This window comes from Myripristis murdjan, chromosome 4, assembly GCF_902150065.1.
Source record: "Myripristis murdjan chromosome 4, fMyrMur1.1, whole genome shotgun sequence".
NCBI classification, from domain to species: domain Eukaryota; kingdom Metazoa; phylum Chordata; class Actinopteri; order Holocentriformes; family Holocentridae; genus Myripristis; species Myripristis murdjan.
The window spans coordinates 18710483-18731078 of NC_043983.1; the positions used below are offsets into that span (position 1 = coordinate 18710483).

Below are 20596 nucleotides of genomic sequence, written 5' to 3' on the forward strand. Positions count from 1 at the left end.
GTAATGTGTAATAAAGTTTGAGGTTTCAGCTAAAGGATTCTCAACCCCGTCTCAACACAGGATCGTTTAGTTTCTGTCAAATTAATGATGATGGTTTGTCGCTATCTTAATAATGTGACTTGAAAAGTTGAGGTGGAAATTCCAACTTTTAGACCCCATAGTTCGGTCTGAGCGCTCACCCCAAACAAGGCTCATGTTGTCAGATATAAGAAGGCTGCACATTTCTCTCCATATGTATATTATTTATTTTGATCACCCACCAAAATGTTTCAGCCTTTATCAAATTCCATCAAAATTGTGGACCCTTGTGTCTGTTTGACCTTGTGATTAATCTTATTTGTTGTGACACCCTGATGGAGGCAGAAATACTGAAACATGTTGGTAGGTGATTTAAATAAATAATAAAATGTATACAGAGAGAAGTGTGCAGCCTTCTTGTATTTGACGTGGTAACTTTTAGAGACTAAACAATCAGGCTTTATTTTATTATTTTACGTTCATGGTGAAAACAGTAGCATTCACATTAAAGAGGCAAGATGATAAATCATCATTTAAATGACTTTGACAGTTGTTGGTCACTGAACTTGTGCAGAGCAAACAAAAAGAAGGATTTGCTCTCTCTCTCTCTATCCCTAAAAAAAAAAAAAGTGAAGCACATAAAGGTGTTGGCGGCAAACTTTCAAACAGCCGGAGTCACACGAGGTATTGGCCCGTACCCTGTGTGGGCGAGCTGCAGAGAGCTTGTTGTCAAGGAGATGAGATTATTAATATATTTCTTACTTAGCTTGCTCCACTCCTTTTATTTTTAGCTTGAAAATTATAATGTCTCCATCTAATTCTCCATTTTGTTATCATTTTTAAATAACATGTTATGCAAGCATACTCTTAAGTATAAGTGTGTTGTCTGTGTTGTTGCAAGGAATCACTCCCACAGGTGAAACTCCCCAGATTGCCCATTTTGCAGAGGCAGTTCCCAGAGATCACAGGACACGCACCTCTCTAAACACACAGAGCAGCATAGAGTGTAAACCAGATCCACCCAGTGGTGGTGTTATGTATTTATTCAATAGATATGAGTCAGATAGAAGACAAATCCACCATCTGCTTAAAAAAACACAATCCATTTTGACATTTTAACTTTATCCACCTTCTGCCTGGAGGAAATGTTACCCTCAAGAAACTCATACTAGAGATGCTCTTGGTGGATTTATATAGAGCGGCTCAGCTGATAAGTCAACCACATAACACACCACATGCCCTCCAGGTCCAGCCACTTAGAAAGTAAGGAGAACTCAGCTAGAAATACTAGTGTAGTCTTCCATAAAGACGACATCATGCTGAGGTTATTCCTGTGCTGGAGTGATGTTGCAGTCAGTGTTACCCAACATGGAGCTATGACCCGACAGGAATACAAACTGTGTGTGCGCGGTGCCGAATCATTGCACTCTCCACTCTAGTGGGGCACTTAAAATAAAAACGGAGCTTCGAGGACTGTAATTCTGCAGATGCGCATGCGAATATTCCAGGTGAAACTATTTGTGGCTGGAGAACATTTCATTTATGTAATCAATTGTATTTTGAGGGCGCGTGTGCGATGTGTGAAAATGCCATGATATGAGTGAGCTGGAATTTAAAAAAACAACAACAAACAAACAAACAGTGTTTTGCCATGTCTGGACAGGTGTTTGTTTTTGACATCCATGATTTAAAAAAAAAAAAAAAAAATCCATCAGTGCTATAGGCTTCATCATAAACATTCAGTGCCTAACCTGATCAGTCATGGTAAAAGGATTGGTTTATTTGTAGGACTGTTTTATAATTCACCATTGTTTTTGCTAAAATATAAGACTGAGCAGTTACAGCGGTTCATGGCTCAACATCAAACTGCAGGTCTTAGTACAGGACTTTCTGCAGTGTTTCCTTTATCATAATACTTTATTTTTTGTCTGTTTTACTGTCCTACCAAGATATGTCTATCTTAAGTCAGTCATTTAGAATCACATTTAGTGTTAAAATCTATATTTTCTGAAATAGAAATGAAAAATCGCCCATCGGGATGAGATACTCCCACTTGTGTCCAGTGCAGTTTCACTTCAGGAATTTTTAGGGAACAATTATAAACATGCTGAAACAAGGCAGAATAAGGCAGATCACAAGTATCAAGAAAATGACACTTGATTCAAGAAAATCCTGGGAACAAGTTGATTAGCACTGGAAATAGGTGGGATTACCTCATCCTGCTGGGAGACATTCCCACTTGTTTTGAAAAAAAAAATAAAAACAAGATTTTAACATTAATTATCTGGGTAAATGACATCTTTGGAGGGTGTTTTTGCATTGTAAAGCTCAAATTTTACATTTAAGCTGTGTTTTCTTTGGAAGCATCACTTCAAGATCTAGAGAAAGACATTTAGTTTCAATAACAACCAATATCATGTAGGAGAAATCCTTTTTGTATTTTATTTGTGAGAATACCTGTTGGTTCTTTATACTCATTTTTAATTGAAACACCTTTAATTTACCCCAACAAACAAAGTGTCTTCTCAACTCCTGTCCCTTCCTCTTTGACCTGGCTCTGACAGGATTACAAGTTGAAGTACAAGTTGCATGTTTTTAAGGCGTGTGCGAAGGTCACACCGATGTTGACAATTAAATTATTTAAGATTTATAAAATGTTTACTGCACATTTTTTAATCCTGTTGGGAACACTTAGCAGCCATATGAAGTGCTGACAAGCCCCTCCTCACACGGGGGAAGCGTCTCTAAGTGCTATTCCTGTATTCCCAGCAGTCGCCGTGGTGTTAAGTTGACGTAAACGATGTTTGACTGGCACACAGTAACCATGTCTGAGTACGAGTCTGAGCTCCGCGAGCCGAAGATGACACGGCAGTCTCATCCTCCCTCTGGGCCTCATTTATTCACTGGTGCTGAGAACAAGCCTCATTCCATCTCTTACGGTCTACATATCTGGGAAAAAAAGAGAAAACAAACAAACAAAAAAAAACACCTTTACCTCCAGTTTTCTGAAAGATGACCCTGCCAAAACAGAGTAGATATACAGTGTGTGTATATGAAATATGCAGGTTTATTCAGTTCTGTTGCTTTGTAGTCTGTTGATTTCCAAAGCATGCATAACATGTTCTTTGCAAGCTTTTTGGTAATTAGACATTTGCCGGGGTAATTTATGCGGTAATGCACTGTAACACTGTGGAAGGCTGCGACGTGGTGGTTTGATGGTGTGTAAGCGGGATGAGAAGGAGGATTTGATGGCAGTATTTTGAAGTATTTTCTCCAAAGTCTGCCCAGAATACACTTTCATGATGCTTACTTTGTGACAAGGCCATTTCCATATCAGATATTGTAGGTTTGTTATTGCATGTTTTCAAAGATTAAATCTCTTTTACATATGCCAGTGCAAATACTGATCATTAAATGTACACTACTTGAAAAGCAACTTAAAAAAAGGTTTACCAATGCTTTGCAAAATATAAGAACAAATAACAATTAACATACATTTTAACCTTATACAACCTTATATTAAAACAAGAGGTTAATTAATCATAGACACTGTAAGAATTGGTACAGAAATCAAGAACATGAAAAAGTTTTCCAGAATGTTTTAAAAGACTGATTTGATTCTGTCTAATGTTAGGTCTTGGGGCGACTTCCCGAGGCAGAGGGCTAATTTAATTTTTGTAATAATCCTCCGCTGCAGGAGGTACAACTGCACAACCATTTTGTTCATTAAAAGCTAAACTGCTAAGTTTGAGATCAAGTTGACTGTGGATAATAGCCCAAAAGTCATGAGGTGGACCAAAAAGAAAAACATTATAATGTCATTAAATTACACAATAACTTGTAGTCATCCAGCTCCTGAAAGCCTTGTGCGCGTTGTCGAGAAAGTTGGGGCTTTAACGGGAGGCATAGTCTGGTTTGTCTGCGTAACGGTGAAAAGATGCTTGTGCTTATGGTTGAGAATAATATGACTGAGAGGAGCATGTGGATAAGCTTTTCAGATGCATCACAAATCTCTAAGCAAGCACAGCTGGTGCCATTATGGAGATCCAGTGGAGAACTGGCTGAATGTGTAACAACTGGGCAATAAAAAAAGATAGCTCTGTCATGAGGCTGAAGATAGCTTAATTCAAAGGCAAACCAGGCAGGCAGGTATGGTGAAGGAGAGCTGGTGGCTGGTGCAAGGTATCACAATGGTGAAGGCATGATGACAAGGAAACACTAGGCCAGATCATAACTATCAGAAAAAAAGAGGTTTTGTGGCGGGAACTGGTCACAAAGGGAATGGTTTAATAAGGTAGATTTGTTTCCAAATTCAGGTCACAATATCACAGGTCCTTGTCTTATCTTTTTGCCCTTGTCTCTGCTCCAGAACCCTCTTGAGTAGTTGCTTGAGAAGGTTAACAAGTTCACCTTTACCTAGAGCCGTTGCACTGCTCCAGTCTCACAGGGCTGTACAGGCCAGTGGTTTATAGAAAACAAAAACAACACTGCCTGACCTGAACAGCTTTGTGGCAAAGCTATCCAGCCAGCACAACAAATGAAACTAATGTCAACATTCTAACCACTAATGTTTGCCTCAGATATATTACTAGTTCATTATTCAGATGTGTTTACAAGACAGGGTTGGTTAGCTGCTAGGTAACAAGCTCACATTCTGTCAACACAAATGCAATCCTATGTATCACTGGGGATACGTGGGTGCAGGGGTGTTGCTGTTTAATCCAAAGAGGTCTGATGATGCTTCCAATACACCCAAGTTCATGTATAGCCCTTAATCACTGAAGTCTCAAATAGTTTTACAGGCAAACAGTTTATTGAAAGCAAAATGACCAGGCCTGACCTGAACCCTTATTGTGGGTCAAAAAAGTGAAATGTCAAAAAAGGGAAAATAATAACTTGTGGGAAGGATCACAGAGAGAGGGGAACCCCTCTCAGATCGGCCAGGATTGGGCAATTATCCATACCTTTGGCTATGAGCACAGGGCTGCAGAGAATATATGAATATGCACATTAATATGCACCCAATGTCCCTTCAGGAATCAGTAAAGTATTTCTGATTCTGATTCTGAATAGTATGTGGTGTAATCTGCTGGCTGGAGCAATATTTTGAGCAGCCAAAAGCTGCTCTTCTTGGAACCATAATGACCTCCACTTTGGCTGCCTGGTGTCATCTGAAGGCCCTCGAGGGACAATCAAATAAGGCCTGGAGTAGAGTGCTGTGGGATCCTGCAGGGTATACCATTTATCTGAAGAGGGAGGATGTGCAGGACTATTGAGGATATTAAGTTTCTTTTGGAGCAATGAGAGCTGAACCAGTCTAGTGCTGTGTCTGAGGTACCAGTCCAGTGTTGAAGAATAGTACAGTTTGATCAATCAGATTCTGCACTGAGATCTAAATGAACTAAACCGAGCCGAAATGGTTGGTGTGGTGTGTGAGGTCCAGACATGGAATGAGATCTTTGGCAGATGGGCTCTGTCTCTGCAGCATGAGTTGTATTGTGTAAAGCTGATTCACCCAACCCACACCTTTGCTGCTCGTGGGAGAGAACCTAATGAGGGCATCTTCACTCAACAGGGGGCGAAAGAGAAATTGTTGTGCCAGAGGAAAGTGACAGCGATGCTGAAAGACTCAAAAAGCAGCGATGCCAAGATTTATTACGAGTCAAGCCAGGGATTTTCACGAGATGTGTTTCCTCTCATTACCTGATGTTCACCTTCAGCTCACTACAGAATCTATGCTGATTGAAAACAAGATTTTAGAAAATACATTAATTTTACAAATCTGTTTTTAGAAGTTGAAGCACATTTCTGAGGAATTTGATCATAAAAGTCTTTTTTTTTTTCGATTCTATTTTACTGAAGCTATAAAACCTATGAAGACATACCATGCATGTATGTATGTAAAAACAAAAAAAATGGGGAAAAAAATAATCAAAATTATATCTTTTTTTAGTACCTTTAGGACTCTGCAGAGTAACTGCATCTATTGATTACAAATTACAAGGGAACTGAACTATGTTATACTTACAGTTAAATCACATAATTTTTTGCAAACACAGAGCGAGCCAACAGCCAACAATTTGTCTGTACAAACTTGTAGCGTGTGCCAAACTGCAGTGTATGGATTAATGAGTGAAAAAGTGATTAGTTTTTTGTTGAAATACCAGATCTCAGTAGTAAGATACTTCACTCCCTGATATTTTATCAAAATCAGGGCAGCTGTTTGCAACATTTTGTGTGTGACTAATGTGCAGCCAGGGACCAATCCATAATCCTTAGTCAGGACAGATAGTTCAGTGTTGGGGAGAGAGATCTTTACATTTGTTTGACATTCCAAGAAAAACACATAAACACATAAACATTATGAATATGCTGCTGCACTAGTGGATTAAAATGTAGGCATTTTCAGCATAGCCAAGTTTTTGTTTATTTCTTGAGACCTACTTATTTATTTAAGAGAACATTAGTCAGCAGAACAAAGCCAAGCGAGCTAGTAAAGAGGCCCATTAAAGGCCTGGAAAAGCTTTTCTATTTGATGGATCCACCTGTGGAAGCAGTCAGAAATCTGAATGCCCACTGAATTATTGACAGCCTCATGTAATAGCGTGCATGACTGGTAATATGTCGTCACGTTATATGTTCGTCCTTCTGTCTCTGTTTGTCCGTTTATGCACTCATTTTTGTACATTATTGTGACGACCACCTAATACCTAAAGATGCACACACAGGCTCTCTTTCTCACAAACATACATTTTATACCTCTTAAAATGCAAAAAAAAAAAAAAAAAAAAATACATGTCCACTGCTAAATTATTTAGGCTGCATGCTATACCGTTGTTATCATGTCACTGTACTTGAGCTGTCTGTTGTATCCCCTGTGGCCTCCTGCTTTTTTCATTTGGAGGATTCAATCAGCAGCGGTGTTTTGGCATAGCGAGGAGAGTGGTCAGCCGTCTGAGCTGAACTCTAATATTGATGCTGTGCCTGCAGTAATGGAAATCTATAGTCGGAGGGCCAGTGCCAGACTTCTGCGTAAAACGGCTGAGGAGGGTTTCTCTTTGACACAGGTCTTGAAATATGGCCGCCCAGGGCAGGCTGTTGAGAATCAGAGCTGTTTGACAATTCTATAAATATCACGTTGGCTACAGAAAATCCATCCCAAGCTCCGTGCTGTGGACATCTAGTGTGGAGCATGGGAGTAAGGCAACCCTGACCCTTAGTTATGACGGCATATGCTCTGTTGCCCCAGAGAGATTTCAGATCTGAGATACAATATTGCATTATTTATATTGTATCTGCCATACGGTATCATAGCTCTGAGATGACTATGCATTGCTGTTACTCACAGTTAACGTAGAACCTGTTTCTTCCCACAGGACTACACACTGACTATGTACTTCCAGCAGTATTGGAGAGACAAGAGGCTAGCCTATGTAGGGATCCCTCTCAACCTCACACTGGACAACAGAGTAGCAGACCAGCTCTGGGTCCCTGACACCTACTTCCTCAATGACAAGAAGTCCTTTGTGCACGGTGTCACAGTGAAGAACCGCATGATTCGACTGCATCCGGACGGCACGGTTCTCTACGGCCTCAGGTGAGCACTGTTCTCCCACAAAACTGAATCTCCATGACTTCAGTGAACTCTGGACCCCCATCACTGCAGCACATTAGGCACAGAGGAAAACATGGCAGTGCTGAGACAGATTCAAGGAACTGATTGCGATTGGATAAATGAGTGCTTTATTTGTTTTGCTAAGAAGCCCATTAAAGATGCAATTCTCGCTACTTAATGCTAATACACCAGGGCTCGTTTCATGTTTATTTGGACTGGAGCTGAAACTTGGATTGTCAGCATAGCACAGGAGCTCTACAAGTCTGCAAATACCATTAACAGTTATTGGCAGGCAGTCTGACTTTCAGCCAAATCATTTCAATTGCCACTCCATCACCAAGATGTGGATATGTACTCTGAAAATAGAGTTTCACAGACTTCATGTCTTCTTCAGTCTTTGCTTAATTTCAAGGTCTGTACAGTAGTGGAGTACATACATACTGTATTATTGGAATATGAGTGTACGATAGTGAATAAGATCGTTTTAAAAGTCTACATTTCTATTTATGTCAGTTCTTAGAAGTCTCTCTGCTACATTACCACATTTTGTTCCTTTTTTCATTTTTTACTATTAATTTTATAATACAGAGCAGAAAGGCTGATAAATGTGGAGGCGGAGTTACAATAACCATTTCCTTGCCATTTTTGATTCAGCCTCTTCTATGCCAAAGAGAATATTAATCTTACTCAGATAATGTTACCATAACATATTCTTTTGACTTATGAGTTACTGTATGCACAACCATGAAAAATTTCATAAGGTCACATTGACAGGAATACACAGGTAAAATGCAGATGATAGGGCCCGTGTCCTGTGTGGGAGATATTTCCCTTGTTGCATCTATTCCATTGCCAAGTTGTTTGCATAGTCTTTGAGGTAGCACATTTCTGTGCATTTCATATTTTATCTTTGCCTTTGGGAATGTGCCCTTGTGAACCATGCCAGTTCTCCACATTTTTTAAATATTATCTTTGTTTTAATGCAACAATAACCCATGCAACGTGTACCTCTCTCTTGGTTTCTTGTTGATTCAGAATCACAACCACAGCAGCCTGCATGATGGATCTGAGGAGATACCCACTGGATGAACAGAACTGTACTCTGGAAATTGAGAGCTGTAAGTTCAAACCCCAGATCTTGTGCTCAGTCAAGAAATTAAAGGGTCACCTAAAAATATCACTTTTAAATTTTCACAAAGAAGTTCTCACACACTACATCCAGTGGAGACACAAAGTGCACACATTATGAAACCCTGCTGAATGGCTTTCTATTCATTAAGTTGTTCAGAGAGATTGTTTGCTTCCCCTTCTCCAGTTAGAGATAGTGCCATCTATTTATTGTGTCTATCAAAAGATTTTAGCCAGGCAGAGAGTCCCAAAATGTAGTGCAGTAGTCCAGCTCCCTCAGTCTTTATGACTTCTGTGGCTACCCACATACCGCTCTGCCATAAAGCTACTGAAGGTCATGGATTCCATGAATGTGGTATGTATCAGCGTGAATACCAATGACACTCATTGCCACGAGGCGAAGATTTACACTCATGTCTCATGTAATCAGCAGTTAAATCCAGCCCTAAATCCCTTGTGGCCATTATAGGCTCCCAAACGTCAGTTGTGCTATTATGTGTTTTGTGTTATGAAATGCCTTTCAAGACGTGTTTTGCATGTCACTGTCTTCAGATGGATACACAACAGATGACATAGAGTTCTACTGGAAAGGTGGAGACAACGCCGTGACGGGAGTGACGCGCATCGAGTTGCCTCAGTTCTCTATAGTTGACTACAAACTAGTCTCCAGGAATGTGGTCTTTTCCACAGGTAAATACAGAGACATCCTGAGGTCATGACATCACCATTAATATACTGTAGTCAGCTGACTGGATAACACAATATTTACACACAAGAAATTTTTGCTAAACTATCATCAGTGATGTGCATATGATTAGCAGGCAGACAAATAATAAAACAGCTATCCAGTAAGTTCATAAAATTGCATTTCTTTACCGTCACGCAGGCTTTAACACCAGGAAAAGACAACACTTATGCCATATCACGATATTTCAACATATGAAATCCCAGACTATATCTAGCCTTATGTCGCAATATCAGTAAGATATCGATATATCACCCAGCCTTAGTTTATACAGCACAGAGTCCATGAAATAACATGTAACATGGTGCACTTTACTTATCTTTGCTAAAAACTGCCACTTGATCTCCTTCCACCAGTTTTCCTCAGCTTCATTCTCTCACAGTTGGCGAGGTGCTCAAATTCTCTGTATTTTATCGAGGACTCGCCTGAAAGCCATTATTGCTTAACGTCCTGTGGTTGTCCTGCACTTTAACTGTTTCCTCATGAGGGGCCATGGACACATTAGGCTTTCCTGATTCCTGGATTTGCATCATACTCCAACCTCTCTTGCTGTAACACCAGAACTGGGAATAATAATGGAGAGGCAATTACCCCTCTGTTTCTTCAGGCTCTTGAAAAAAAAAAGTAGTGATGAGAAGGGGGGAGGAGGGAACTCTTGATACAGGATATCATGTATTCATGAGGCAGAGGACCCACAGCATAAATTATTCTCTTGTAATACTTGAACACTCAGAGGCACCACAGTAAAGATTATTCCCACTGGTAAATAAATGATATGTAGACTGGATGCTGGTCTTGTGCACACATTTTAGAAGATGTTGCTGAGGGGATTTGTGTGCTTATAGCAATCAGGGTCAAATCTTTCATCATGTAATGAGGGGGAATGAAAACTCTACGATCTCTAAATGTAATGTAAATAGTTCAAACTTTGAGAAACACAAGCACAATATATGTAAACGCAGAAAGAGAAAATTCAATTCAGTATCGCTCAATCTCATGTTCATCCGCAAAAAAGATTATAAATGTTCTTTTTGAAAACAGGAAACTCACAGCAGCCAAAAGATGGTGCAAATGGTGCTTTTTAACAAGTTATAATACAGTGCCTTGCATACATCCACACTGTTCTGTTGCACCTAATGCTTTGTTCATGGGAACTAAGTTTCTAACCTGCAACACCACAGTATTCACAGCACCAGTTCAGGATAAATCAATACTCACTAGAGGAGGAAAATGAATTTTCCTCAGTGGGGGAAACCAAAGAAAAGAGATTCCATTTTTCTGGCATTGACACCGTAAATGTAATGTTGTTGGAAGCTACAAGACAGAAATGTAAAGGTCTGCATTGTGAAACAGGATATTTATCATGTTTTTTGAGGCAACAAACTTACCACCTGGGCGAGTACCCAGGTGGTAAGTTTGTTATCACTAGTGCTAATGGCGAGGTTGAGCCATTTACCACAAATGGAGGATATAAACATTTTAATTTCAGTCTTTCCTTTAATGCAGTAAAATGCATACTATGACTTAGTCATAATTTCTAATTTAACTGCATTTATCTGGCCAAACAGCAAGGGGAAGTTGCTCAAAAGCTCAAACAGTGGAGCACTCGCTGAGCAGGACCAAAGCCCTCAACTTACAGTCGACAACAAGGTGGCCTAGTGGGTAGAGAGAAAGTCCTGTAGCCAGAGGGTCTCTGGTACAATCCCCTCAGCAGCTTTGTGTCCTGTCCAAGTTTCTTTGAGCAGGAAACTGCTGACTGCACACATGTTGTAGGTTGCTTCAAATAAAAGCATCACGTCAATTGGCCTAAAGCTGACATTTATCAGCCCCTATGTCCTAGAGTTATAAGAGGAGCATTTGTGTACCACTTAACTTGGCAACTTTTGCTAAAAGACGGTGAATTGCACATTCATGTCTAAAATCTGCTATTGTCTCTTTAAGAATGTGTGCGCAGAGAAATTACATATGTATTGCATTGCATTGTTATATTTGCACACAAGTTAGCTCAAGGCTAAGTTTCATCAAATGATTTGCAATTTGAACCACACTTGTTTGTTTCCATGGTGATGAAAACCGGTTCACACGGCCATTGCCATAGGAACCAATACAAAGTGCAAGAAGTCCCTGTATTCTTCTTGAATTAAAGAGGGCTATTTCTTCTTCACTGTTTTCTTACAGGTGCCTATCCACGACTTTCTCTGAGCTTCAAACTGAAGCGAAACATTGGATACTTCATCCTGCAGACCTACATGCCCTCTATCCTAATCACCATCCTTTCCTGGGTGTCTTTCTGGATAAATTATGACGCCTCTGCTGCCAGAGTTGCATTAGGTATGATATATCCCACACATTAGTTTGACCTGAGGTCTGCAGTCGTACTCTCAATCAGAAGATATAGTGCTTTGTGTGCTCTATTTTAAACATGCAGAATATCTGTTTTGCATAAGCTTAAATCAGTTTCGGTGGAACAGCTTTTTTCACTGATAACTAACTAAAAGTGCACTTAACACATTGTTTATACTGGGGGCTTCTGCTACATTTTATGACAATGCATACCTTACCAGTGGTTTAGAAAAGACCAATAAAGCATTGCAAGCAAGCATAAACACATAAACCAGAGAGAAGACTTAAAACATGAGTGCTCCCTTAATTGTAATGTTTTGCAGCACAGATAAATTCCAGCTTGTTTATTTTGTGATAAGTGTGTATCTCTGGTATGAAATTGTCTGTTTCATATCAGAGATACACACGGCAGCAAGCTATCAGTAGACATTCTCAGGAATTGCTACAGTACCATGTACTAAAATGCTAAATGGATCCAAGACAATTTGTTGAGATGAACTAAAGTTAAAAGGCTTTATTTCACACACTGGCAGTTGTAGATAAACTCTGACTATCACTGAACATTTGTGAACACTCCTAAATGTTATAAGAGTGTTATAATCCAGGGAAGCTGGACTGTAATCTGCAGTGTCAACATCCAAACACTGCAGCTTAACTAGTGACGTGACAGCATGACTGTAGTGGACAGATGAGCTCTTTTTTTTGCTGTAGTGCTGAACCATAAAATACTTCCATATACATGTTATATTATTCTGGGCAAAACAGGAATGAGATGTGCCAGTACAGATTTATAAAGTAGGGCTGGCAGGGGGAGAGAGATGGAGTCATGAGATGTGATGAATGTGTGTGTGGGGGAAACATGTGATGTCTGAGGCAGGTCTACCAGGCAGCATGGGACTTTTTTTTTTTTTTTTTATTACTTTTCATATCTGTGCTGCTAGGCTCATCTCAGCCCACTGGGAAAACTCCCCTACTCCAGATGGCCAGTCTGCTCAGCGTACTCTCATAGTGCTTCCTCAAACCTCTCTCCCACGTGGGGTTACAGGAGCAACTTTAGATAGTGTTGTTTCATGATATTACATAATCCGACTCCAGATTAGATAAAACTTGAATGCAAATCTTCTAAACTTGAGAATAGTAGTGTCAGAAGGTGGAATACAGTTACATCAACCGCAGTGAACAGCATGGCGAGCAAATGTGGACAGAAACATGTTTTTGATGCAGGGATGTGATATTTTCATCCATGTGAAATGAATGGCAGATCAATCCTTGCGCTAATCCCTCATTTCAGTTAACACTATTTGGGTGAAGATAATTATTTTTTCCCATGATGTCAAGGCTCTTCTGTGTGAATGGGGCTTCTGGTGGTTCTGTGCAGACAGCGGCAGGGCTTTGTGTCTGTCTGCCCGAAGCCACTGCTCGGTGGCATAATAGGAGACTGAACTGTGACTCACACTGCCCAGTGGCTTCTGGGACTGAAACAAATATGAGGCTTGGTTCATCGCTGTAAAAAAAAAAACACTGTACCCTCTGTAACTCTGATCTCTGCTGGAATAATGGCCTTAATGGAAATCCTCATTCAGTATCTATGCATCATCTCTCTCCCTGTTAGTGAGGGTAGATAATTGCAGTCTTCATTAAGCCCCAGGTGTATGTCCACTGTGCTTTAAAGACAAATGTAGTACATTTAAAGGCATTTGGCGAGCAGCTAGATTTTGAAGCACCTCTGCAGGGTATAAGCCCTCTTTATGGAACAAACATGCATCACACTCTGGTTTATGTTACTCAGAAAAATGCAGGCTGAGACATGCAGAGATCAGCGCAGTTAGAATGCATTTATACTTATTGTACTGTCTTCTCCAAGGTCAGCCACTGTCTATGTGATTACACACGATAGGCGCACACAGAGATCTTTCAAACTTCATAGCTGAACTCTACAAGATGATGCTTCAAATTGGGCGCTTAGAGAAAACAATTAATGGAGGTTTATGTTCACATCAGATCCACTACATCAAAGCTGTCAGAGAGACGGCCTGCAGGTCAAATCTGGCCCGTGAGCACATCACATCCAGCCCTCAGGATGTTTTGGAAGGAAAGGGGAAAACAACCAGCAAACATGTTTTAAAATAAAATTTAAAAAAAGATAAATTAATGATAAATTAGGATAAATGAATCAGACCTAGCACTACAAGCTATCCATCAGCCAGAAGTAAAGGGAAAACTAGCAGGCTAGTTGCTGCTTGACCGCTGCTGCTTTTTATTAGTCTATCAAACATGCTATCAAAAAAGTGAAAGGTTGACATGGGATGTAGCATTTTTCAATAAAGCTGGAAAGGGCAGTATTTTCTTCTCTTCTAAATGGCAAACCTGTATGCTATATATTTGTTGCATTTCTCTGTTCTGCTTTGTGTAATTCTCATTATGTGTTATTTTCATGTGCCAGCATGAAATTTCTCATTTACTGGTAGACTACAAATTGATTGATTTAAAATAATAAATCAGAAAGAAGCCTAAAATATCCGTGTTGACTCAAGTCATATTGACGTTATCAAAAATGAATACAACCCCCGTGAGGTCTTATTTGAACGAATGTGTAAATTTACAGCTGCTGCATGGTGTGTGTGGACTGTGATTGTATTATCTTGTATTGAATGATACAAGTTGACTATATCAAGTAATTAACAGCAAGAGTAAATATCTGTCATATCTAGATGTCTACGATTATCTGTTTATCTGTTATCTATGATTTTAACTGTGTAGGCATGTGCCTTACAAAATTGGCTTTTCACTTAGAAAATCTCTTAAAAATGGGAAAAACTATTGGAAACTATTGGAGACTGCCTGCTCTCTTCTTGGTTCTTCAGCAGAGTTTTGATACTTGCTCGTCCCTTTGATTTGGAGAAATCAATGCCATGTCCTCCTGTACTCAGATACCACACACATACCGTGCACCACTTTGGGTTTACGTAACTCTGAACAGACAGAAATAGACAGGCCATTTTGGTGAGCCATACAAGAGAGTCAGAGTCAACACAAATCAGGTTGGTGATGATGCTGCAGATTATTGAGGCATTAATTTGAATATTATACATAAAAGTCACCAAAATGGTACACTCTATGAGTGATACACCTAATTGGAGAGCAACTACAGGTCCAACCTGATCATGTTTAGGTAAAACCACTTATGAACAGTTTTGATATTTATACTGAAAATGACTCACGGTCAGACCTTGTCAGGAAGGTGTAGTGTTCACCTTTAATAAGTTAATAAAATTCCTCAGGGTATTACTTCATTTCAGAGAGAGGGCTGTTGGCGAAGTATTTCACCTTTGTATTGCCATACAAATTGCTTTTAATTAAATGTGTAATTAATGAGACACACACACTTCTTAAGCCTAGCAAGCTACACCCTCCTTACAAGGAGATCTAACTTGTTGGAATATATATTTTTACATACATGATACAGATATACCTATATCTGTATCTACCGTCATTTCTACCAGTTGTGTTCACTTTAAGCTTGAGTGCTTTGACACGCTGGTTAAATAATTTGAATTCACATCATGGTGGCCCTACACTCTGTGTGGACTGACACAGACAGATGATATCAACAGGTTGACCCATGATTGATTCAAAATGTCAGACTGTTTTCTCTTGAAAGAGTCTGGGTTGGACCAAAGTACAAGTTGTAATAATGTGAGCACATGCTCTATCTGCAGGTGGAAGTTGTAGCTCCACTTAAAGTGACAGTTCGGATTCTTTATTTGCTCCTCCATGGGAGTGTAAGACATCCAAAAAGTCTGACCCATTAATTAATTCTCTGTTAATTGAGTGCACTGCTCGATAATGAATGAAGATATACACCTCCTCCTTAGAGGACTGAGGTTACTTCTAATATAATACAGAGGAAGTAAATGATTACCCCAGAAGTCATAGCAATAGTAAATGCTGCTTGCATCCATGTTTATGTTTACATCAAAATTGTGTGTACCGCTGTGTCAGTCTGACTTTGCACAGATGGTTAAAATAAAAGGTGGAAGTAGTAATGCAGGCTACAGTAATCCAGTCAATACTGAAATAAGCCAGGCATGTCTATAGAGATGGCAATATCCACATAACTGTAGAAGTAATGGTCCTCACCATGCTCTACCAAACAAACAAATAAACAAACAAACAAACACTGTGTAGACAGGTAGCAGTTCATAAAACTAGAGAGAAGTTAAGGTCCACACACAAGGTTAGATTGACTTCTGATATTTTTTTGTTCTTTATTTTCCCCACCAGCTCAAGGGACAGACAACACAGATGGTTCAGTGTGAGATTTCTTCGGTACTTAACATGTCAGTGTACATGCAGTCGATTAAATGATGTTATCCCAGGTGTGATCAATCTACTCATCAATAAAGGGTCACATGGTCCACATCATTTTCAGAATACACAGGTTTCTCTGAGAGTGAACAATATTGGTAGTCTGAGCTTGAATCCAGACCTATTTTTCTCAGATATCTTCATTATTTAAACATATTGAGGTGGTACATAAAACAGTGTGATAACTACTTAGTTACATTATCATTGCATTTACATTACATTTGATAGCCGAAAACAACTTATGATGTAACAAGACGTAACAAGCTACCACTGGTCCAACAGATGAGGAGGGACAAAACAACAACAAAAACAAAGCTTGTTCAGCCCAGGAGGCAGAGGAAAGCATGTTAAAATACCAAGTGTACACTCAGTGGAGTGAGTGTCCGCCGGTCACTCTGCTTTTGGCTCAGAAGTTGTTGCTTTCCTTTTTAGCATGTTTGCTTTCCTCTGAGCGATTATTTCTTTTTTTCTTGGATTTTCTGTTGGTGCAGTTTGAGTTTCTGTGTGCCCCCCTTCACCGTGCTATCACTTGCGCAAATTTCTTCTTCCTCTTCTATTTGTTCCAAACAAACTGCTGCTCTATAAACATCAAAAAACAATGTACTTCTGGCACAATGTCTAGCAAGGGATTTGTCAGGCTACTCGTTTTTGTCCAGATATGCATTATTTATTTAGTTAGGGATTTATCCACACTAACTTGTAATTTTGCTGTACAGTCCAGCAAATGGACATACAAAGACAGTGAAGACCGTGCATCAGGTTAACAGAGAGAGAAAGGGAACCAAAGCCACTGATTGCTGAGACAGAAAAAAGTGTGCAGTACAGCCTTTTGGTCACTGGGGGCAGTGCTGAGCACTTGCTAGACGGAGGAGATTATATGGCAGTCAATGGGAATAAATGCTATAAAATAATCACCACATTTGATTCCAATATTTACAAGTAGGTGGACTAGTACTGTTATTTTTACATGGCCCAATGTTTATGATGAAGATATAATTATAATTTGACATGAAATCAATCGTTGTAAAGTTATGGTAGTTTCAGACCAGCATTGCAGCCATGTGGTGCTTATTTTAAGGACCAGTTCCACTGACCCTGATAATTTGGCCGAGCTTTACCGCTCTCTACGTCGCCCCCTTGAGGTGGCCTGACATATCCCTGGAGGTGGAATACCTCTCTATACAGACTATGTATGACATCACAGTTTATAACTTCATAATTACTTTATCATATAAAATGTATTTATTAGAAAATCATATATGGATTGACTGATTGACTGACTGATAAAGATATAGATATAAATCACACACACAAATTGCTTCAGAAGCAACACCCACAGTGCTACATTGCTACATTGCCACATAGCACAATGACTTTTCTAATAAACACATTTTATATGATTTATAAATATATACTGTATAAGCATGCGTTCTGCATAAGCAGTATGACACGCCATACATCTTCCTATGAATATTTTAAGGTTAATCCATCAATTTCATTCTTCTCTCTCAGGGATCACAACTGTGCTGACTATGACAACCATTAACACCCATTTGAGGGAGACGCTGCCTAAGATTCCCTACGTCAAAGCCATAGACATGTACTTGATGGGTTGCTTTGTTTTCGTCTTCCTGGCGCTGCTGGAGTATGCCTTTGTCAACTACATCTTCTTTGGAAGAGGCCCGCAGATGCAGAAGAGGCTGGCTGAGAGGGCACAGAAGGCAAATAATGACCGGAATAAATTTGACGGGCCCAAGGTAAGAATTATTTCTATAGACAGCCACCGGGGAATCATGAGGCACCGATAATTTCAAACAGGCATAGCTGGGAGGTTTATAACAATGGGCTCTGCTCTTATTGAGGGCTACTACCTCTGACCTCATTTTTGAAGGAAGGTTTTTCACCCTAAATGAAGCTTGACTCTAAAGAAGCAGATAGTCATCAGAGCCTTTTATACTAAAGACATCCAAAGTAGTTCAGTCGAACACTTGATTCTACAAGCTGAGGTGTTTGTCCGCTGTGAGTCATTGCCTCCAGATGCTGAAGCTCTGTTAACACCTACGCTCAGACCAAGGGGTTTCTCTTTGTGTTTCTCCTGGCTAGTCTGTTCTGGAAGGAGGCAATTGCAAGTCTTCATCCATTAAACAGTCCAATCAGGTACAAGGGCGTCGTCACTCACAAGGGGTGAGTGTCTGTCACTGCCTGTCCTGTCACATCTGTGAACCTCTGCTCAAACTTTCCCTCCTCACTGAAAAAAAAAAAAAAAAACGCACAGTGTCCCAAGCCTCCACACTGTATATACCGGCCATTTCCTCCATAATCTCTATCATATATGGGTATATACGCCGTCTTTCCCTCTTGTTTTTAACCTCCTGCTGTCTCACATTTGTGATAGTGTTTTCCTCAAGTGAGCAATGTGCTTGACGCAGGGTGCTCCTTTCAGCTGTGTTCATTTTAAACACACCTCATTGATGTATTTCATTACTTAGATGTTGGAATAAGTGCTTATTATTGTTGAAGTGCTTGCTGCTTTGATGTAGAGTATCAGGGCTGCATAACACTAAAACTACTATTTTTTTTTTTTATTATTCCAGAATTGTAATGTAAACAATTAAGTTATTCTGTTTCCACTATGATAAGTAGGTTGGGATTTTACCTTGTTTATGAGAAGCTGGTTGGATTTTTTTTTTTTTTTCTGTGAGAAAAATAGTAGCTTATAGGTCTTCTGTGATGAAGTAAGATTAATAATTTGTATTTCCAATGTTGTGCAGCCCTACAGAGAATTAGGCTGGACTAAATAAATAATTAATTGAAGTAGTTAAGTCCAGTGTTCAATATTATTATTTTGCCTGTATCATTACAAAAACAAATTTGTGTGTGTCAATACTGAAGAAAGTAAACCATGAAAATACACTTTCATAGTCAAGTATCAGAATCAGTTCAACATTTTTACCACAGTATATCATTGTATGATCCATCTTATACGTCTTTATTTTTGCCCAGATAATGCCTCAGAGAATGATTTATTTGTATTTTTCTGAGAGGCAGTAACTACCATGACATATGTATCGGAGCCATCCAGCGCAGTGCAACCTTGAACTGGTGTGGGAGATGAGATTTACTTTTGGGACAGGCAACCTGTTTTTGAAGGCCACTCTCTGTTTCCAAAGCTGCCATCCGTCAGGCTCCTGCCCGGGCCTGTCATGTGCTTGAGTCATCATCACTCATCGAACCCCTGAGTATGCAGCCCCTTTTTAACTCTCTATCTGTCTGTTGTGCCCAGGTTGACTCCCAGGGGAACATTTTGCTGACAACCTTGGAGATCCACAACGAGGTGGCAGGAAATGAAATCACAACCAGCGTGAGCGAGACTCGCAACTCGTCCTCCATGGTGTTTGACCACTCAGGGGTCCAGTACAGGAAGCAGAGTGCGGCGCGCGAGTCAGGCCGCCTCAGCCTGGACAGGAACACACACCTAAAGAAAACCCGTCTGCGGAGACGATCCTCACAACTCAAAATCAAAATCCCGGACCTCACTGATGTGAACGCCATTGATAGATGGTCACGGATAATATTTCCTTGCACCTTCTCTCTCTTCAACTTAATCTACTGGCTTTATTATGTGAATTAACACACTGATGTTTTATAAGTCCATCCTGTCTCATTCTTGTTTTTGAATGAGAATGTATGACTTCTTTATGTGAAGCATATAACACGGTAAAATCCTAATGGAATTTTTTTATTCAAAGAGTGAGGACTTTTGTAAACCAAGAGTGTGCACGTGTGTGTGTGTGTGTGTGTGTGTGTGTGTGTGTGTGCACTTATAAAGACTTATCCACAAACACATCCGGTATTTTACACAGACTTTCATGTAAATTACTGCTCTCTCTACTCTGACCTCTTTGAAGTCCTGGGACATCTTAACGTATGGATTGAAAGCCCAACTTCTCCAGAAGATCTGCTGTGTTGTATTTCACAAGGATTATTTACAGTGCTTTATGTCATTTATCACATCTGTAGCCATAATTTATGTGTACACTATGGTCATAGTGGGGCAACTTAATACTAACAACAAGCCCGCTAAAACACAACCGCAAAGTCCATCATTCATAAGGACAAAAGTGACTGTACACACATGAACCAATCCCTTCGCCTGTGATGGATTTTAAGAGAAGATTCTATATGCCTTGGGGTTGATGCCACAAACTGTTCACTTGCTTTTTTTTTTGAAGTGCTTAAGTGCTGTGAGCTTGCTCCCATGTTCACAGCATCTTCAATGCTCTCTACACCATGTCAAGATGTAACTTTGATTTCAAAGTCCACGACTGGTTTCAAAACAAACGGACCAACGCTGATGGAATTCACACCAGCATTTTATA

The 20596-nt window shown here is 39.8% G+C and overlaps 1 protein-coding gene across 3 annotated transcripts in view; it reads left to right on the forward strand.

Moving 5' to 3' along the window:
• The window catches only part of gabrb3 (gamma-aminobutyric acid type A receptor subunit beta3), a 57114-nt gene extending 36804 nt beyond the window's left edge, over window positions 1–20310 (forward strand). For 2 of the 3 annotated variants that reach the window (XM_030049948.1, XM_030049949.1), the window contains 7 exons: window positions 7395–7615; window positions 8669–8751; window positions 9314–9451; window positions 11685–11837; window positions 17730–17974; window positions 18321–18401; window positions 19501–20310. In XM_030049948.1, the coding sequence (XP_029905808.1) occupies window positions 7395–7615; window positions 8669–8751; window positions 9314–9451; window positions 11685–11837; window positions 17730–17974; window positions 18321–18401; window positions 19501–19848 (1269 nt within the window). In that variant the 3' untranslated portion in view covers window positions 19849–20310. The remainder of the gene's footprint in view (window positions 1–7394; window positions 7616–8668; window positions 8752–9313; window positions 9452–11684; window positions 11838–17729; window positions 17975–18320; window positions 18402–19500) is intronic. The other variant, XM_030049950.1, reaches the window with a different exon arrangement.
• The last annotated feature ends 286 nt before the right edge of the window (window positions 20311–20596 follow it).